Consider the following 17,751-nt stretch of genomic DNA (forward strand, 5'->3'; position numbering starts at 1 on the left):
TGGGCATCCTTCAACACCTGGGCATCTCTCCCTGTGTGGCCCGTATTTCCACTAATCTACTGGTTTGCAATTGGGAACCCTTGCCCAGGGCCCTGTGGCAAAGTCTGGAGACATTTTTGTGTGTCAGATTGAGAGGTGTGGCAGTGCTACAGGCACTGGGTGGGTCGGCCAGAGAAGCGGACAGATACCCTGCGACGCACGGGACAGGCCCGTCTGCTCCGGAACGTCAGCAGCGGGAAACCTGCAGAATCGGAATCAATCTCCCATTCTCATAACCGCTCACAGTCCTCTGGAATTACGGTCCGTTGTGCAACTCCCTCACACAGGGACCGCATCATGGACCCGGCTCTCCCCCGGGGGCGCACTGCCCCAGGACGCCACGTCACTCTTGTCCCCAAACACCGCAATGCACACGGGGGGGGGCTAGGAACCCTCCCTGCCCCCGGCTGCTGCTTGCAGACCACTCATCTCCTTCAGCTCTGGCCCCCTGGGAGCGTCTGCCCTCTCAGCGGGCTCCAGGGCCCATCCTGGGCTCCCCACCAGGCAGGCAGCAGCTCACCCCGCCCCCTCACCTCACACCTTCCCCTCTCCCCTCAAGCACCCCACACCTCAGCTCCACTGTCCCAAACCCCAAGCACCTCGTTTTTCATTTCACTAGCAACAAAAAACCAAGCAGCAGCCATCAGAGGGGAGCACCTCCTTCCTGTCCCCAATCCCCACCAACTCTGGGGCCCCAGGAACTGACGCTGCCCCATTTTGTTTATGGAGTGGCTTTGCCTCCACATTTCACACGTGCTCGCCCCAATCCACGCCCCCTTTGCCGTCCTTCCCGCCTGACAAAGCCCTCTCACACCCAGCCACCACCTGACTTCTGCTCTTTTAGAGCCCGGCTCCCTGCAGCCGGAATCCCCGCCTGGCCCCGGGTCTGGTCGCGCTGTCCCCCGGCCCCACTCCGGCCATGCTCCTGCCCCACCAGCCACTGATGTGCCCTCGTGGGGGCCACCGGCGCCCCTCGCAGCCTCAGCAGAGGATGGGTCCCATGTATCAGGCCAGGCTGGGCCACCAGCCCACACTGCTCGCTGCTCCCTCCTGCCGGGAAGCCACGGAGAGGCTCTGCGCTAGTCAGGCGGGAGGGAAACCAGGACGCTCTGGGTCCCAGAAGCCAAAGGAGAGCTGGAGAGGGCTGCCTCATTCGCAGGGTGGCACTCACCACGTGGCGGCACGACCCCGCCCACGTGTTTGTTTCCTCGCTGTGCGGACACCTGCCCTGTGGGCACAGGCTTTATGCAGGCAGGGACGTGGTCCTGCCTCTTCCCTGGCACACAGCCTGGAGCACACCTGGGGTGAATAATGGGGACCCACGTGCACTTGAGGAATTCAGTTTTATACGGAGTCGATCTCTGTGAAGGGGCTTACACGGGTGCAGGGGCTGCTCTCCGGGTACAATGAGATGGGTCACCAACTCTGCAATTGAGTTTTGAAACTAACCACAAGCAAGCGTCTGTGTCAGACTACAGTCCTGCAAGTTTACAATGGCCTGGAACCTCTTTAGGTGGCCAGCGAAGACCATGAACAACGTCTAATTATACTGCAAAAGTACTTCCTGGAAGGACATGTTATGCCCACCACACACAGCTCCGGAGTGCCGTATGCGGCAGTGGGCTCGGCACCTGGGGTACATCTAAGAACAAAGGGCCCAAATCCCCACGCCTTGGAGCAGGTTTCTAATGAGTGAAGGAATGCCTGTCCAATTTCTTGCTTGATGCCTCCATGGAAGACTATCTTTCTTGGGCCATGCTACTTGACCAGAGGATAAAGACGGGAATTATATCTATGGCGAGTGTGTCGACTGCATGGATATAAACGTACGTAAACAGAAGTGACACCTACATGCAGAGAGGAGTGCGGTGAGAGACTGCCTGCATGCCCACCTTCACCTACGGCAGCCCTGAGAAACAGAAACGTGACTCTGGGGCCCGTGCTTAGGCCACCAGGACCAGAGAATGGGAGTGACAGGGAGGCAAGGTACCCATGGAGGCCCGGGATCAGGGTTGGTGGGTGGGGAAGAGAATGAAATACCTGAGCCAGGACCTGGCCACTGCAGGGAGGGGCGAGGTGGGCTTTAAGATGACGGAGGGTTGCCTAAGGAAAACAGGAAGCAGGATCAGTATTTGTAAGCCCATAAATTCCTCCCCAGATACAGAATCCACGGAGCATTTCCGGCCCACCGCCTCATCTGCTGCTCAGAGGGCCGAGGTCCCACCGGAGAGCCACCCGTGCCCCAGTGTAGAGATGACGAGCTGGGACGGTGGCCTTCCAGGTCACCTGCAGGGGAAGGTGGAGCCCCCGGCTCTGTCGGCCCATGTCGGTGCTCCAACCTCCTCCAGCCCAGGCCCTGGGAATTTGATTCCAAGTTTCTTGCTGAAGGGAAGGCCAAGTAACAGCCCCGTAACCTTAGAGGCTGGGTGTCTGGGGGCTGGGCGAGGGGGGTAGGCACATGACCACCTGGAGAAACCGCTGTGCTGGGGCCAGTGGGGGTAGGGGGGCTTAGGAGTGTCAGGCTAGGGGAGGGCGGGCTGCTGCTGAAGGACGCACCTCTCCAGCACGAGGCAGCTCTCTGTGCGCCAGGGCCAGGCTGCCTGGCTGCGGGGAAGCCTGGTGGGGGCAGAGGGACCGTGGCCACGGCCCAGAGAGGGCTGTCAGGGAGGGGCAGGGCTGCTCAGCGAGGCCACTGCAGGCGACAGGCCTCTGGGGCGCTGTGACTGTTCTTAGGGCTGGGGGCCCGTGGAGAAAGCTGCAGCGTCTAGGCAGACAGTCCCCTGGGCTCTGAGCTCTGGGGCCAGTGTACCCGTGCCCCGGCTTCCAGATCTTGAGAGCTCCCTTTCAAGAGAAGCTGCTTAACACTGCCCTGGTTTAAAATATGAGCAATCAGAACGTACTAGGCTTCCATGCTGTGCTTCTCCATTACCAACAACTCCTCTGGCCTCACAAGGTATCCCTGAAAGGGAAGAGGCCCCAAACGCCCAGCCTCAGACACTGTAGATGAGCTCCAACTGCAGCCCAGAGACGCACTCTGCTCCTCCTGGCTGAATGCAAACAATGCGTTTTATTTTGTATCCAATACAGGGCAGATGACAACCGTCAGCAGAGTTAAATATGGGAGGGGAGAGGTGAGAGAAGAAGGCACAGCAAGTAAAAGAGCAAGTGGCTCACTGCTCCAGCCCCAAGCCGGCTGACGGGGGCCGGTGCGGCCCGGCCGTGCAGCGCAGACCCGGGATGGGCTGGTCCACTGCTGTCCCCAGTGCTGTCAGCCATTAGTTCTTCCCAATCGGGCATCAATGCATGACACACACCCCAAAAATATATAACACGAGCGATAATGATAACAATCTGCAGTCTCTCCAGGCTTCGGGATGTGAAGTATGAGTCAAAGAAGAGTTTCACTTTTCACTCGGAGAGCTGACAAGCATGACTAGAGGGAGAATAAAATAACATTCCGTTCGCATAAATATCAAGCAGCCTGCTTGAGACTGATGGGCCAGGAATGTATTCTTAGCTATCATTCCGGCAGACAGGCCCAAGGACACTCATAACTTATTTTACAATCATTTAGTTTCAGCTCAAGTGGAAAACGTGACAACTTATCTCTGCTGACAAGATGCCATATCGAACCTTACAATTAACTCTCCTCCGATTATCTGCCCAGCCGATCATTAGCTGGGCCATTTTTGATGAACTGTTGCAGAGAGCTTGCCTCAGTGATAGCCATCATTGCCAGGTGTGCGGGCAGGTTTCTGATTTCCCGGTTGATATTCAAACAGCCCCTAGCTCCTCCGGGCATGTGATTCCCATGGCCCTGCTGCTGCCGTCCCCGGGGAGGTGGCCTTCTGCAGCCCTGTGACCATTAACACCGCAACTACTGCGGTTACTGCTGCCATGGCCTTCCCAGTGCACGTCCCCAGTCCCCGCCGAGGTCGGAGGTCAGGCCCTCCCCAGGCTCTGGAGTCTATAGTTCAGGGAGCAGCGGACCTTCTGGAAGGCCGCCTCCCCACTATTCTTTGCTAGCGGGCTGGATTTGGAGAGGGGACACCAATGAGTGGCTGCAGGGAGCCGTCCACACTACCTGGAGTTGTTGCTAATGCCCTGAGGGCTGGCTGACTGGTGATTTCCTATGTGTCGATGAAAGACACGAAATGCTTTAAAATGCATGTTCATAAGAAACATGTGTCTCTACAAAAAGAAAGGGAGAGAGGTAAAGTCAGGTGTACCATGTTGGCCCTCCTTTTTCTCATTTTCTCACTTTCACATATACCTGAGCTTACTCATGGGGCAGTAGTAGGAACAACATGTAACTAACAATCTTTATTTCTTTTTTTGATATTGAATTCAAAATGATCAAAGACAGGGCTATTTGCCAGTGTGGGGTGGGGCAATCTGTGGAGGCCTTCTACAAACTCAAAATGAAGTTCATTGCAGGAGCCGGGGAATTAAACCACAGTTCCTTCGAAACAAGGCCAACAATATAAAGCTAATTTGGATCTTTAATAAGGACTCTGTTCTTTCTGAAGCTCAGAGAGATGTGCAGGCTGGTAAATAAAGAACAGGCCACCTGTGCCATCTAAGGAAATCACAACACTGAGCCTCTGTTGAAAGGTGAGTGTGAAGTGCAGTTCAAACCCTCGCCCTTCTCACCGTGCCTTTGACAGGAGCTCTCAACAGGAGGAGGTTTACTTGAATCCCAATCTCTGAAGATGTTTCAGAGGCCGGGATATTGTCCGGTTCCCTTTGCCGCTCACGGCGCTCACACAGAGGTACACGGTGTCAGAGGAAGGGGCAGTGGGGACGCAACGGGGGGTCAGGAAGATGACAGGTGCGGGGGAAAGGAAGAGATGACACGGTGTTCGACTGAGTTATAAAAGTGGGGAGGAAAGGGACACAAAGGGAGGGGCAAGGACAAGACGAAATGTGGGGGAGAACTATTCATTTCCTACCTGGGCCATGTTCAGTTACAGCAAGATGTCTCTGTAAACCAAGCTGGAAAAATTGGAATTGACCTTCATTTACATGAAGCCCTTACTCCAATTTGTTTATATGATTTTTTTAAAAAAGCACGAATTCTGATCACTAAGAAAAAAAAGCACAGGCTTCCTTTCTGAGGAGATGGAAATGTTCTAAAATTGACTTAGTGATGGTTGCACGTATCTGTGAGTATGTTTAAGCTACTGAATGGTACACTTTAAGTGGGTGAAGCGTATGTCAGGGAAGTTTTAGCTCAATGAAGCTATTTAAAAAAGTGGGGGACGTGGTGGTATTAAAAGCTACAAGGCAACCAAATAAGTAAGAAAAAGTCAACTGGACAGCCCAGCAAGATGGAGGGATGGTGTCAGAGCTGGGGATCAGCACGGGGGGCTGGGGGACACTCAGAAATGGACGCTGAAGGCCATTCACAGGACTTGGGCCACAAAGCGGAGTGGTGGGTGGGGACTCCAGCCACCTGCCAGGACCTGGCTTTGTCCTCTGAGGGTGCTATGCCAGTGCCCTCCTTGTCCCCTGGTGTAGAGCACATGCCCATGGGTGGCCCCACCTTTTGCCCTCAAGTTTATGTCCTCTTCCTCCTGGAGGCCCACTCGACTCTCCAACCCCTCGGTACACACGGTCCTCTCTGTGCCTACTGCCATCATCTGTCCCTCTTCCCTGGTTCACAGGCTTTGCAAAGTGAACTGTTCCTCCAGCCCCTTTAGTGTTTCCACACGCCAGTGGCCCGTCTGCACTCAATACTAACAGCTGACTTGGGGGATCAACGGGAGAACATACAACAGTCACGTGAGGCCGAGAGTCTGAGGCAGTCGGTGTGGAATCACTCCACGAAGGAACGTAGCAGGGAAGGCAGGTCAGGCTTTTATATTTAGGGGTCAAAAACAAACTGCTCTCCAGTTTATTTTTAGCTGAACGCAAGCTGCCCCAAGTTTAAACTGATCCAGTGTACTCTGAAAAATGTACAGGTGTTCTGAGCAGTACTGTTAGGTGGAAATGAAGTCGTTTCAAGAGATTCCTGTTTCTCTCAAGCCTTATCTCTTTTTACATAATCGGCCACAACCATTTCTCGAGTTTGGTGCTTAGGGCTGCTAAATTACAGAGAGATTCTGCTTCATGTGGGAGGCTCCACGGCAGAGCCGGCTGGGGAAAAGCTGAGCAAGTCCAGAAGAAAACTCAATTAAATGGAGAAGTTAATTAAGTGTATGGTTCCTCTTTGATAATGTAAATTTCCTGCCTTTAGAAACTTAGCTGTTTCTATTAAAAGTCTCAGGGAGTCAAATTACCAACTGCTGGAGAAGAATGTGTCCTCTCTGGGGCTGGGGGCTCGCGTTAGTTAGGCAGCCCACGGAGGGCTTTGTCCAGGGTCCTGAACACGTTCAGCTGGTTCAATGTTCAAGATACAGAAGTACATGAAAACAAGGCTACTTCGTCACGACATATCCCTGCTCTTAATCTGCTGACATCATGTGGTTTCAAAAAGTACAGCGATGGTGCCCCAGCTCTAAGGAAACCTACTGTACAGAAGCCCACACTAAAAAAGGAGGTAATTTGGTTGTGACATATTCCATTGCTCCAGGGTCAAATGTCAAAAAGGTAAATAACTGGATTCATTTCTATAGAAAACATTACAAAGAGCAGAGTGAGCCTTAGCTTAATTATTTCCCTACTGCTTAGATGGATTTCAAAATTTTTAACCATATAGCCAGACTTTTGCACATATTTTTAATACCTGTAATTATTACATTAGGGCAGATTTCAAGGTGTTGGTAAGAAAATGATGGGTACTTGTGGGGCTCTGGATACAGGCTGCCTAGCCCTTCCAAAGGTCCATGCTCCATCCAAACCAAGTCCTTAAAGCTTGGATACTCTGTGGGCTGGTTCCCATCTCAGCTCCTACACTGCCCACCTCCTGATAAGGTCCATGGTCATCAGGATGCATGGCCAGTGTCAAGTGGCTGAGAGAGGAGGAGACTGAGGGCAGAGGGGGAACCATGCGGTGGGTCCCATGCCAGCAGCACAGCTGTGGAATCAGAAGGGCGGCTCAAAAGCCTGGCACCTTGCTATGTGACTGTGGATAATTCGTATCTTTAACCTTAATTTCTTCACATGTAAATGGGCAAAACAGCCCTTGCGAATGCCTGCCCTCGGCCTGCCATGCCCTACCTTCTCCTCGCCTCCCAACCCCCCACCCCTGGCTGTGCTGCACAGGCCGCCAGCTCTGGGCCACCTACTCGGCCCTTCCTCACCCACCTCACACCAGTCCAAGAGGATGCATGGCCATACGGGCTCCAGCTGTGCGCTGGGCATGCCCAAGACCCACTGCCAGGCACACCACTCACCAGGGCGGGGCTCTCTAGAGTTCTAACAACAGAAATAAAACAGAGCTCCCATCCTCAACGGCTTCCATGCCAGTGGGAGTAGTATCAACACACATACACAAAGACACACACTCCCACACATGAGAGGGATGGTGGTCAAGTGCTATGGATGAAAACAAAGCATCTCGGCGGGAGTCACTGGCGTGCTTTTAGCCTCCCTTAATCCTGAAAACCTGGTACCCACAGCCACAAAGGGCAATCAGGCTCTTTAAAACAATCGTCTGACAAATGGAAACTGAGGACCCTCAACAGAGAGAACTGCGACACAGAAAACACATCACCAAAGCCAGAGGAAGATGGTACACATTTAGGGAGCAATGTTTGGTGACCACGAGAGAGGCGCTTGGGGGACTTCTGTTCAGCATGTCACGGTTAAGCTGGGCAGGTCCCAGGGCCAATGGCAGGCAGCTACCAGACCCTGCAGATGACCCTCCCCGGCGCCCAGAGTGCAGGCAGCCCCTCACAGCACTGCTCCCCTCTCCTTCGTGCTGGGCGCGGTGATTTGCTCTGTGTGTGCTTCCCTCAGGTGGCACTGTGCCTCTGATTTTTAACTTCTTTGTGTGTCCAGTAGTCAGTGGGCTGTGAACACCAGAAATAGGTACCCGTGAAAGGGTCTTTTAAAACGAGCACGTCAAGACACAGATTGCAGGGCAAAGAGAAAGACAGCGAGTCTGACCAGTCTCTGAATGCCAGAGGGAACGAAAATCCAGCCTATCTATCACTGTATATTCAAGATCTAGAAGTTTTAAATATTATTTACATCTAGCTCAAAACTCTGTACTAAGACTTCCAATTGTAAAATAAATAAGCAACCGGGATGTAATGTATAGCATAAGGAATATAGTCAAAATATTGTAACAACTTGGTATGGTGATAGCTGGTACTTAGAATTATCATGTATATAAATGTTGAATCACTGTGTTGTACACCTGAAACTAATGTAATGTAATACTGTGTGTCAACTACCCTTCAATAAAAAATAATTATCTAAAAAAAACAAAAACAAAACAAAACAAAAACTCTGTACTAAACATCCTTACAGTTTTGAGTACTATGAAGAATAAAATTACCATATGAAGATGATAAATGTTATCATGTTATCATGTTATCATCTTTTAAGAAAGATTTGCATTTCCCTTGGGCATCACACATAACATTCTGTTGCTTGAAGTCAATGGTGGTTTTTGTTTTTAGGGGGGGTATGAAATCAAACAGTAATTTGTACAAAGTCACAGAAATAATATGTTGTCAGTACTTAAAACAATACTTGAAAAACTTCCTGTTCTGTGTAATTTCACTCCTCTCGCCTACACCCTGGGACAGGAGGCTTGATTATGAAAAGGGACCCTCGTGGTTCCCAAGTCTTTACTGACGGTGGGTGGCACGCCGCAGTCTAGAGGTGAGTGACAGCCCCGTGGTATCAGGTGCCTCAAACGGAAGGCCCAGCCACTTGAAAGAGAGGCCCCCAAGTCTCAGAAAGCCCATTCCTTTCCGCCACACCTGGGCCCTGAACAATAGCCCCAGTCACTGGGCTTGAGGTTTCTCAGCAGGACTCCCTTCTTGTACCCCTCGGGCCCTCGGGAAGCTCTGAAGGGTTGGGTCCCACTGGCAATCCACCCACAGTGGGTCTCGCACAGAAAGGCCTGGAGCTGAAGGAGGGCACCCAGCAACCACTCAGGACCACAGGGGACGACGCTCATCACTTAGAAAAGCACGACCGTGACTCTCTACTCAGGACAGTGTGCATGTGTGTGTGCAAAGATGGGGTATTTACTGACTCTACAAAACGCTATCCAGCGCCTGCTCTGCAGGGCGTTGGGGGTGGGGGTGGCACTGTTTCAGATGCTGGGGAAATAGTGGAGACATAGTAAGTCACTAGGGGTTTGAAGGACATACAAGTCACATGGCAAAGTCATAGCAGACTAATCTAATTGTAATTCTATACTGCTACACATGGATGTGTGGGCGCAAGGGGTACTCAAACACATTTAATTTTGCCACATGAGCAGTTCTGGGTGCCTGTTTATACCTGTAGAACCTTTTAACAAAATAAACGTTTTTGATAGAAATATAGGCAGGAAAAGTCCCCATATTTACATGTGAGGATTTGTCCTAGGAGTATTTTCTTTTAAGTGTGAGATGACCTAAACAGGCACTGAAAAGAGTATTTCGCTTTCCTGCTGTTTAAGGATTTTGCTGATTTGCTGCATATGACTAATGACTGTGCTGTGTACTTTATGCAGATTCCAAGGCTGGGGTTAACCTCTACCGAGCCCCCTCTGTCTGAGAACTCGGTATCACCAAGCCGCCCAGGTCTCTAACTAGCGGCAGGTGAATGATGCTACAGAACATCGTTTGAAAGAAGAAATCAGGCATTGGGTCATCTGTACACCAAACAGTGGAATACATCTGGTGTGGTGTCAATGAGAAGACGAGGCTAATGACCTTCCATTTTTGAGTGCGCTACTAGAGAACTGTATTTAAAATATTTACCAGGTCACAAATACGTAGCAGGTAGGATGACAGAGGGTCCCCCACAACAGATGGCAAATGAATAAAGGAGCACTATTTTGCTTTCCACCCAAAATCTGTAGTTAAGATTTCTCCCTGCAGAGGAGCCTGACAGTTTCCTACAACTGGCAGGTTCTAAGTTCTGATTGGTGTAAAAACTGTCCAGTCCACGAACGGACTGGCTGTGTGGTGTTACGTGAGCATCTGAAGCCCAAGATTCTGGCCATATAGGATCTGAGGATGTCCTTGACTCTGTACTGGCACCAAAACGAGTAATTCCCATGGGTGGTACCCACGTGGAAGAAAGGCCGAGCCACCTTAACTAGGGTGACTTCCACCCCGCTGTGCCTGGGACAATCCCAGTTGAAACGTGTTTCCCAGCACAGCTGTTAACATAGGTGATCATTTCCAAAAATGACCAAAAAGAAAAGTTCCAAGGAAATCTAATAATCATGATTATGAAGCTTTGGGCAAGTAAGAGGTTTCATGGGAATGGAAAAGCCCCTCTGAAAGCCTGCCCTAAAGTTTTGTGTTCTATGCTTTAATCTCATGACTATCTCAAATCAAAAACCAAGCCTGGCACTGGTAAACACAGGAAAAGTTTGCAACATGACAGCTAATTTTAACTTGACTGAAAATCTAACAAATATACTTGGGATAACTGTCTCCACCAGTCACCCCACAGAGGAAGACACCATGAATCATATCTTCATTCAAAATTGCGGACCAAAGGTCATTTCATTTTTGAAATTTTTAAAGCATAGCCCTTTTCAATAGTTTAGGAATATTGGCCCAATGTAGTAGCTCTTTTTTTGTCTTTCCATGAAAATGAAAAATAAGAGTGTAATCTCTGAAATTAATGGCAGAGTTTAAGCCCTACGATTAAGCTTAATTCAGATAAAAAGTACTTAATTCCACATTAATTCTAGAACATTCCTTTTTGAAAAATAACTGACTCCAGCACCACAATACTTCTATCATATTACCTCCACCCCTGTCTTGGAATTTTGGCTCTGGCCTGGTAAAACTAAAATGCAATGCAATACAATACAATAAAACACAGTGTTTGGAGATCCTGAGTTGGATTTGCTTGGAATTGAAAGCATTTCATCATGGCTAAAATGTTGTCAATATAGTTCAGAAACTATGGCTGATCTTTGGGGAAATTGCTGTAAAATAAAATGAAAGATAAGACTGTGTGCCCAAACATAATAACTGACATTTTTCTCTTTTTCCTTAAGCAGAAGCCTGGCCCCCTGTGGCTACTGGAAGGGTCAGCAGAGGGTGCCAGGCCCCAGTGTGGGAAGTGGAATCGCTGCTCGCTATTCATCAAAGAACTGCTCATTCCTATGCTGCCCTACTGCTGCCTTTACCCCCTGGGAGGACGTTCAAAGGCTTGACTACCCAGCGGCCGCCCGAGCCAGGATGTGGGCCTCTGCCCTGCCTCCCCGCTCTGCCAGCCCCATTCCACAGGAATCGTTCTTCCCTCTTTCCTCCCCACTCCTGCCCAGGGACCTGACTGCTCATCATGTTCTCCTGAATTTGCTCTTGCCAGTCCCCCTGCCCGCCCACCCTGAGACATCCTCCGGTTCAGCCCTGGCCGGCTGTCCCTGCACGCCTTTGGGATTCCGTCGCTTGCTGGGTGGAGGAAACTGCCACTGGCAGGAAGGAGGGCTTTCCAGGCACTCTGGTGAGATGGAGGAGGCCTCCCACTCCAGGTCTGCACAGGCCCCCTGGGGCTAGATGCTCACACTCATTGCCACGGTCTCAAACTCCAGTGCAGGTGTGTCCTGAGCCAGACCGGCTTTTACTGGAAACGTCACTGTCTCCCAGCGGGGAAGGACTTGCGGGAGCAGCTTCCGTGCTATTGAATGTCCTCTCCGATGCCCTGGCTCTGAACATGGCAAAGGAAGAGATGGGTGTGTGCATTTTCCTCCATGAAGTTCAAGGGAGTTTTGTAATTCTAGGTCTCAGGACAGTGAAGGTGTCTCCACCTTTTCTAACAGAGCTTTTCCTTCTGCACGAACCAAGACCCTGACTTTGAGAACCGTTGTCTGAGGGACAAGCACGTCCCAAGGGAGATGCAGTGTGGCTGGGGCTGACTCTGCTCTCCCACACTGTCTATGCAGCTGGGGCAACTAAGTGTGTTTTGTACTTATTTTATGAATATGAGTAGAAAATGGAAAAAAGATGATGATACTAGTGACAGAGCATGGTGCTTATAAGCTTAATGCAAAATGGAAGCAAAAATGGAATTCGTTAGGCACGCTCAAAGCAGCAGATCTAGGTGGCTGTGGACACTCGGGGTATTTAGGCACATCTGTTCATTTGTGAAGAAAGGGAACAACATGACGATACAGAGGCAGAGGGTAGGAAAGGCCGAGATGAGGCATGATTACAGATTTGCTGGCCTTTGGGAAAGCACGGCCAAAAAACCACCCTCTTTAGAAGTGTTATAGCTCCAATTCTTACAAATTCAACTTTAATACATGTTTCCAGGAAAAAATAAAAAATGAAATTCTGTATGAAAGTACAGGCCTGCCTATATCTGACTTCACATATGGCACTTCTCAAAAACAAGCCTATTTGTTCAAGATGGGCTTCCATGGGCAAGAGGGGCTGGGCAAACCCCGGAGCCGGAGCCTTACTCCTGGTCTGGGCCGGTGCGAATGCTCACTGACTGCCCGACACTGTGATCCACTCGGAGCTGTGATTCATCCTCCTGAAGCCACCCCGTGTTTGTGAGTAATTCCACTTACTTTTGGAATCATGTCTGATCTACAGCAGACACCTGGGCACTGCAGAGCTCCACCGTGGTTCGCCTGGGTGCTCAGCATTCAGTGATTGCTCGGTGTGGCAGGTGGCAGCGTGGGAGCAGGGACCCTGACGCTCTGCCTGTCGTTTGACACTGGCCCATTTGCCCTCCCAGGTCCTGGCTCTCCCGCGGCTGCCCCTGCCCCAGCCCTCACATGCCACCGGCCTTTGCTCTTCTCGGCTCTTCTCAGCTCTGTCCTCACCAGTCAAGGATGGTTCCTATCAGCCCACAGGAAGAGTCACTGCTCTTGGTTTGATAGTTTCAAATTGAATATATCTACTGATAAAGCGTGAGTAAAAATTCTCAAATGTTCACCTTCTTAATTTGTGTTTTTTCTAATTACAGAATTCATATTTGAAATAACTTTATTTAAAACACTGTTAGATAAACAGTATGTCTTCACTACTGAAAGCTGAAAAGAAAACGAGGAAAAGACAGTCAAAACCCCACGTACTCCCCACCCTCTTTTCATTCAGGCACCCTTACACACACAGCCAGCCCACCGCACGGCTCTGGCTGTACCTACATATCACATACATGATCCTTGCCAGCCGTGTGACCATGGGCCGGTTATTTAAATTCCCTAAGACTCAGTTTTCTCATTTAAAAATGAGGACAATGGTTCTACCTCGAAGAGTTGTACAGTGCACTCGGTGAGCAACACACCTGAAGTGCTAAGGCAAGGCCTCCCCGTGGGAAACGAACATTCCACCGTTCATACCTTGACCTGAACTTGAGGGATGGTTCACTGGCAGGAGCTGACTGAGGCTGACCCTGTTCCAGGCCTTGGAAACAGAGAGGTGAGCTAGATGGAGTCCTGGTCCTCGTATGGGGAGGGTCTCCCCAGCACAGCAGGTGAAAAGGTCCTGGGCGGGAATGACATCCCGCATGCGGGGTACTCAGGTCCCTTCACAAGACAACGACACCTAGTCTTCATACCGACATCTTTCCAAGTTCTTCTGTAGGGAGCAGCATTTTCATAGCTGTAGGGTATCCCCTTGTAGGGGTTTACCACAATATATTTAACTAATTCCCTACCGCTGGTCACAGACAGTTTCCAATCTCTGAGTGTTTTCAGATAGAGTGGGAACTTAACATATTTATACATAAAACCAGTTACGATATAATCCAAGTTTTGGAAATAAAAAGGAACACAGACACAGTGGAAATGTATACATCCCCACAACTAAAAGCTTAGTGTAGGAGTTTTTGAGGTTTTTTTTTTAAGCAAAAAATTTCTCTGCACTTCAAATTTTTTCTAAAATGGGATGTTTTATAATTAGGGAAAAATGCAAAGTATTATTGCAAAAATTAATGAAGGGAAATGGTTATAAAATCGTGAGGAGTCAGAAGGCAGGCTTACTAAAATGGGCCGCAGCGCGTACGACCAGCCCCGAGACGGCACTGCCCTAGCTGCACGCGGGCACCACACCCACTGGCTGGCCCACGCCCACACCGGTGCATCGATCACCCACAAATCTAGACATCAAAGAATTTAAAAACTGAGAAACAGAGCCAATTAGCACTATTTTAAGGAAAAAAATGGAATACTGTATAAAAGGACAAATAATAGCTTTAAAAAAAATTAATTGCCCAGGAACTTGTATTACTGTGATCTGGTGGCTAACACTTGAGCTGACAGCCTCGCCAGCACCCACGGAGGTCATGTACAAAAACCAGGTGCTGGCTCAGGTAATAACCCAAACCCTGACCGCTTCAGATGGTATCACGTGTGCTCATTTCTCCAGAACATGTGGCCGGGATGGATGCTGCCGAACGAATCTCATTTGGGGGCCTGACCCGTGGGTCTTGCTGGGCATGCCGCTGCCTTCTGATTGATGGGGCCTGACGTGGCTCCAGACTTCGATTTCCCTCCACACCCCCACCATAAAGGCATCATCCCACACGGAGATGGTGAGGTGGCATTTGTGGAGACAGGCTTTCCTGGACAACTTGATGTCAAAGGAAAGCAGCAGAGAGGGAGATGCTAATTTTACTTTTTGCATTTAGTGCAAAGCTTGATCTGAAATGAACAAGAGTCAACGGCTGGTTGAAAGCTGAGTTTCCGATCTTGGAAAATGAAGCTTAAAATTTTGAAGTACAGAAAGTAATTCTGTTTTCTAATTATACATAGAAAGTATTTCTAAAGTAGTAATGTTTATCTCAGTTATAATTTCAGAGTGCAGCTAAAGGGACTGTTTATTAACAAACTCTATGAAAAATAGAGTGCCCTTCTAGAAATATAACTGGGAAGGTTGTGAACCTGGCTAAACGTGGTGGAGAGCGACTCCCATGTGAGAGCTAAACTCCTGAACTACAGCCACCTGGGAGGGTCAGGTGTGGGAACCGCAAACGGGTTTATCAACGATATTAATCTCCCCCAAACTGTGTTGTGAATATAACCATAATTATTTTCCTGTAAATAAGTACACATTTTAAGAGACTCTGGAACATACATAGAAACATTTCCCTGCAAATGTAGTAAGATTTTAAAAACCCCACTGCAGAAATAATGTAGCAATTAAAATAGCATTTATAACTAAATATGTTTAAAATGTTTCTCCATATAAGAGAGTAAAATTTTAAGTCATTTAAAATAACCATCTGTTTCCTCGTGATATAAAATTTTTAGTATCATTGTATAATTAATATTAATATCACTTTCTGTTAATAATCTTATCTGTCAGATAATAAAGCAAAGATGTAATGAAAGATATATTCATTGAAACAAGTTTAAGAATGCAAAACCAAAGTATAATACAAACACTAAAGGAGGAAATACACAGAGGGGTTGTGGGTGACCCTGATCAACCACTACAGAGCTGTCAAGTCTGTCTCTCTACTTGACTACCTACCTACCTATCCTATCCTACCCATCCATCCGTCTGTTCATCCTTCTGTCCATCCACCCACCCACCCACCTTCTCTCTCTCCCTCTAACCATCTCACAGTTACCTGCCCTTTATAACCACACCTCCTCACCCTTACTTACACTCCTTTTTCTTCCTGGAGCCTTAAAATTTTTAAGGCTCGTATTTATAAATCCTATATAATAGGAAGCAAGGGAGGGATTGAAAAAGATTCAACTAAATTTTATTCTAATAAATGACAGACACCAGGGAGAGAGTGTGATTGAAGTTTCTTATGCAACTGGATTCCTAGGCTGACATCTGAGCACAGAATGCAAAGTGAGTATTTGTCTGGCCCAAGAGGGGTATAAAACCATGAGAAAAAGTCCTACATTGCATAGAACTATACAATGGTATAAAACCAGATGTTTTACTGTTGCAAATACAAAAGATCACTTATAAAGTATTCTTTCTAGCTGGAGAAACAACATATATATTGGACAAATCTTTTTATAGTAATCTGTGTATATGTGATTGGATGCTGGGGTAGTAAATGATGCTATCTTAAAAAACAAGCAAACAAAACTCTACCCTAAAATTGAAAGAGGGCAGCTACAACTGCTGGGACCAAAAAATTAATAAAATAGAAATAATTTTATAATATTTTAGACTTCTATATTTTTAGGAAGCTTTAAAAATTTACGTTAGTAGCACATTTGTTGCACTGAGGCTACTGAGAAATGGTGTCACTAACAATACTGAGAGGATGAGAAATGCAAGTTTCAGTGCCAGCCCCCACCCCGGAGATGACTGGCCCTCCTGTACAGTCCTGGGGGCCTGGGTGTGCACCCCTCCACTCTGCCCTAACCCATCTGTGCCTCGTCTCTCCGTACGTGATGATAGCCCACGCCACCTCAGGAGTCCCCTAGCACAGTCACACCACCTTCCTCTCCGAAAACCGCAGGGGCGCTCAGCTGCCCAGGCCCACACCCAGACCATTTAAGGATGCTTTTTCTTCCTTCATGGCCTGGCTTTGACCCTCCTTCCTACCTGCTGTCTCCCTGCCAGCTTGTTGGCCACCCAGACTCCCCAGACGCATCCTGCCTTCCTCAGCCTTTGTACATCCGTCCCTCTGCATGGCAGGCCTATGTGCCCCCCCAGAGTCCTAATCCTTACCAGCATTTCCAGCCCAATCAACCAGTCTGTCTCCTCTAGGCCACTTTCAAATACACTCGGGGGCACCACTGTGCATGGCAAAGTGCTGTGTTATTTGTTGAAATGAATGAATGGCTTTTACACCCTCGGTAGGAAAAATACTTAGCAATTCACACATTTACGCAAGACTCAACTTCAGAATACAGACGTGTATGTCTCAGCCACACCTTATCCTCATTTACTTCTCATGACTTGACAAAATATATTTCCATTTGTTTACTTATTGGTTATCTGTCTCTTTTCCTTTCCCCTCCCACGGACCCAGGAATTCTGTTCTAATCCCTGCTCCATAGTCAGTGGTCATTAAATATCTGAGGCATAAATGAAGTTAAATATGAAATTTAAGAACAGCTATGAAATGCACCTAATCTAGAATATTGCTACTTAATTTAGCACTGAATTTACTTATGATTCTGAAATGAGTTGAGGTAACTGAAGGTAGGAGACCCAGTTTTGCCATGGACTATATAGTCATGATCAGCGTGCTCTAAGAAAGGGGTGCCAAGTTAGGAAACCATTTCTGGAGCACCATGCAAAGCATTTGGTTTTTCAAAAATCTTAAAAATTCAGGGACTTTTACCACCTAAAACTGGCAGAGGCCTTGGAGCTCCTTTTGCAAGCCCACTGTGCTATGTCCCCACACAGCCCATCCCTCTTTGAGGACGTTCTAGTGACTATCCATCCAGGTGTGCTCATTCGCTGACTTATGAGCAAAATCAGCAGGTTTCCTGGGCCGCGGCAAGCACTGTGACGACGTGCGGGGTGTGGCTGCAGGTGCTCGAGGGATGGAGACAAGACCCTCGAGCCTGTCTGCTCACGGACTCCACGTTCTTGCAGGAGAAGACAAGGGAGAAAATGAGCAGGGATAATTCCAAGCCATACAGCACAGCGAGGGAACAGAAAGGGGAAGGGGCAAGAGACAGACAGACACGCAGGTACAGTGGGA

At 48.7% G+C, this 17,751-nt stretch overlaps 1 protein-coding gene across 11 annotated transcripts in view; it reads right to left on the reverse strand.

Moving 5' to 3' along the window:
* AGAP1 (ArfGAP with GTPase domain, ankyrin repeat and PH domain 1) overlaps positions 1–17,751 on the reverse strand; it is a 523,790-nt gene that overhangs the window by 124,276 nt on the left and 381,763 nt on the right. The window contains exon 13 of one of the 11 annotated variants that reach the window (XM_057503398.1): positions 3,136–3,472. The exons of 9 other annotated variants lie outside the window; for them this stretch is intronic. In XM_057503398.1, coding sequence (XP_057359381.1) covers positions 3,441–3,472 — 32 coding nt within the window. In that variant the 3' untranslated portion in view covers positions 3,136–3,440. Of the gene's footprint in view, positions 1–3,135; positions 3,473–17,751 lie in introns of those variants that run through there. One more of the 11 variants, XM_057503396.1, reaches the window with a different exon arrangement.

Source organism: Manis pentadactyla, chromosome 6 (genome assembly GCF_030020395.1).
Source record: "Manis pentadactyla isolate mManPen7 chromosome 6, mManPen7.hap1, whole genome shotgun sequence".
In the NCBI taxonomy this organism is placed as follows: Eukaryota; Metazoa; Chordata; class Mammalia; order Pholidota; family Manidae; genus Manis; species Manis pentadactyla.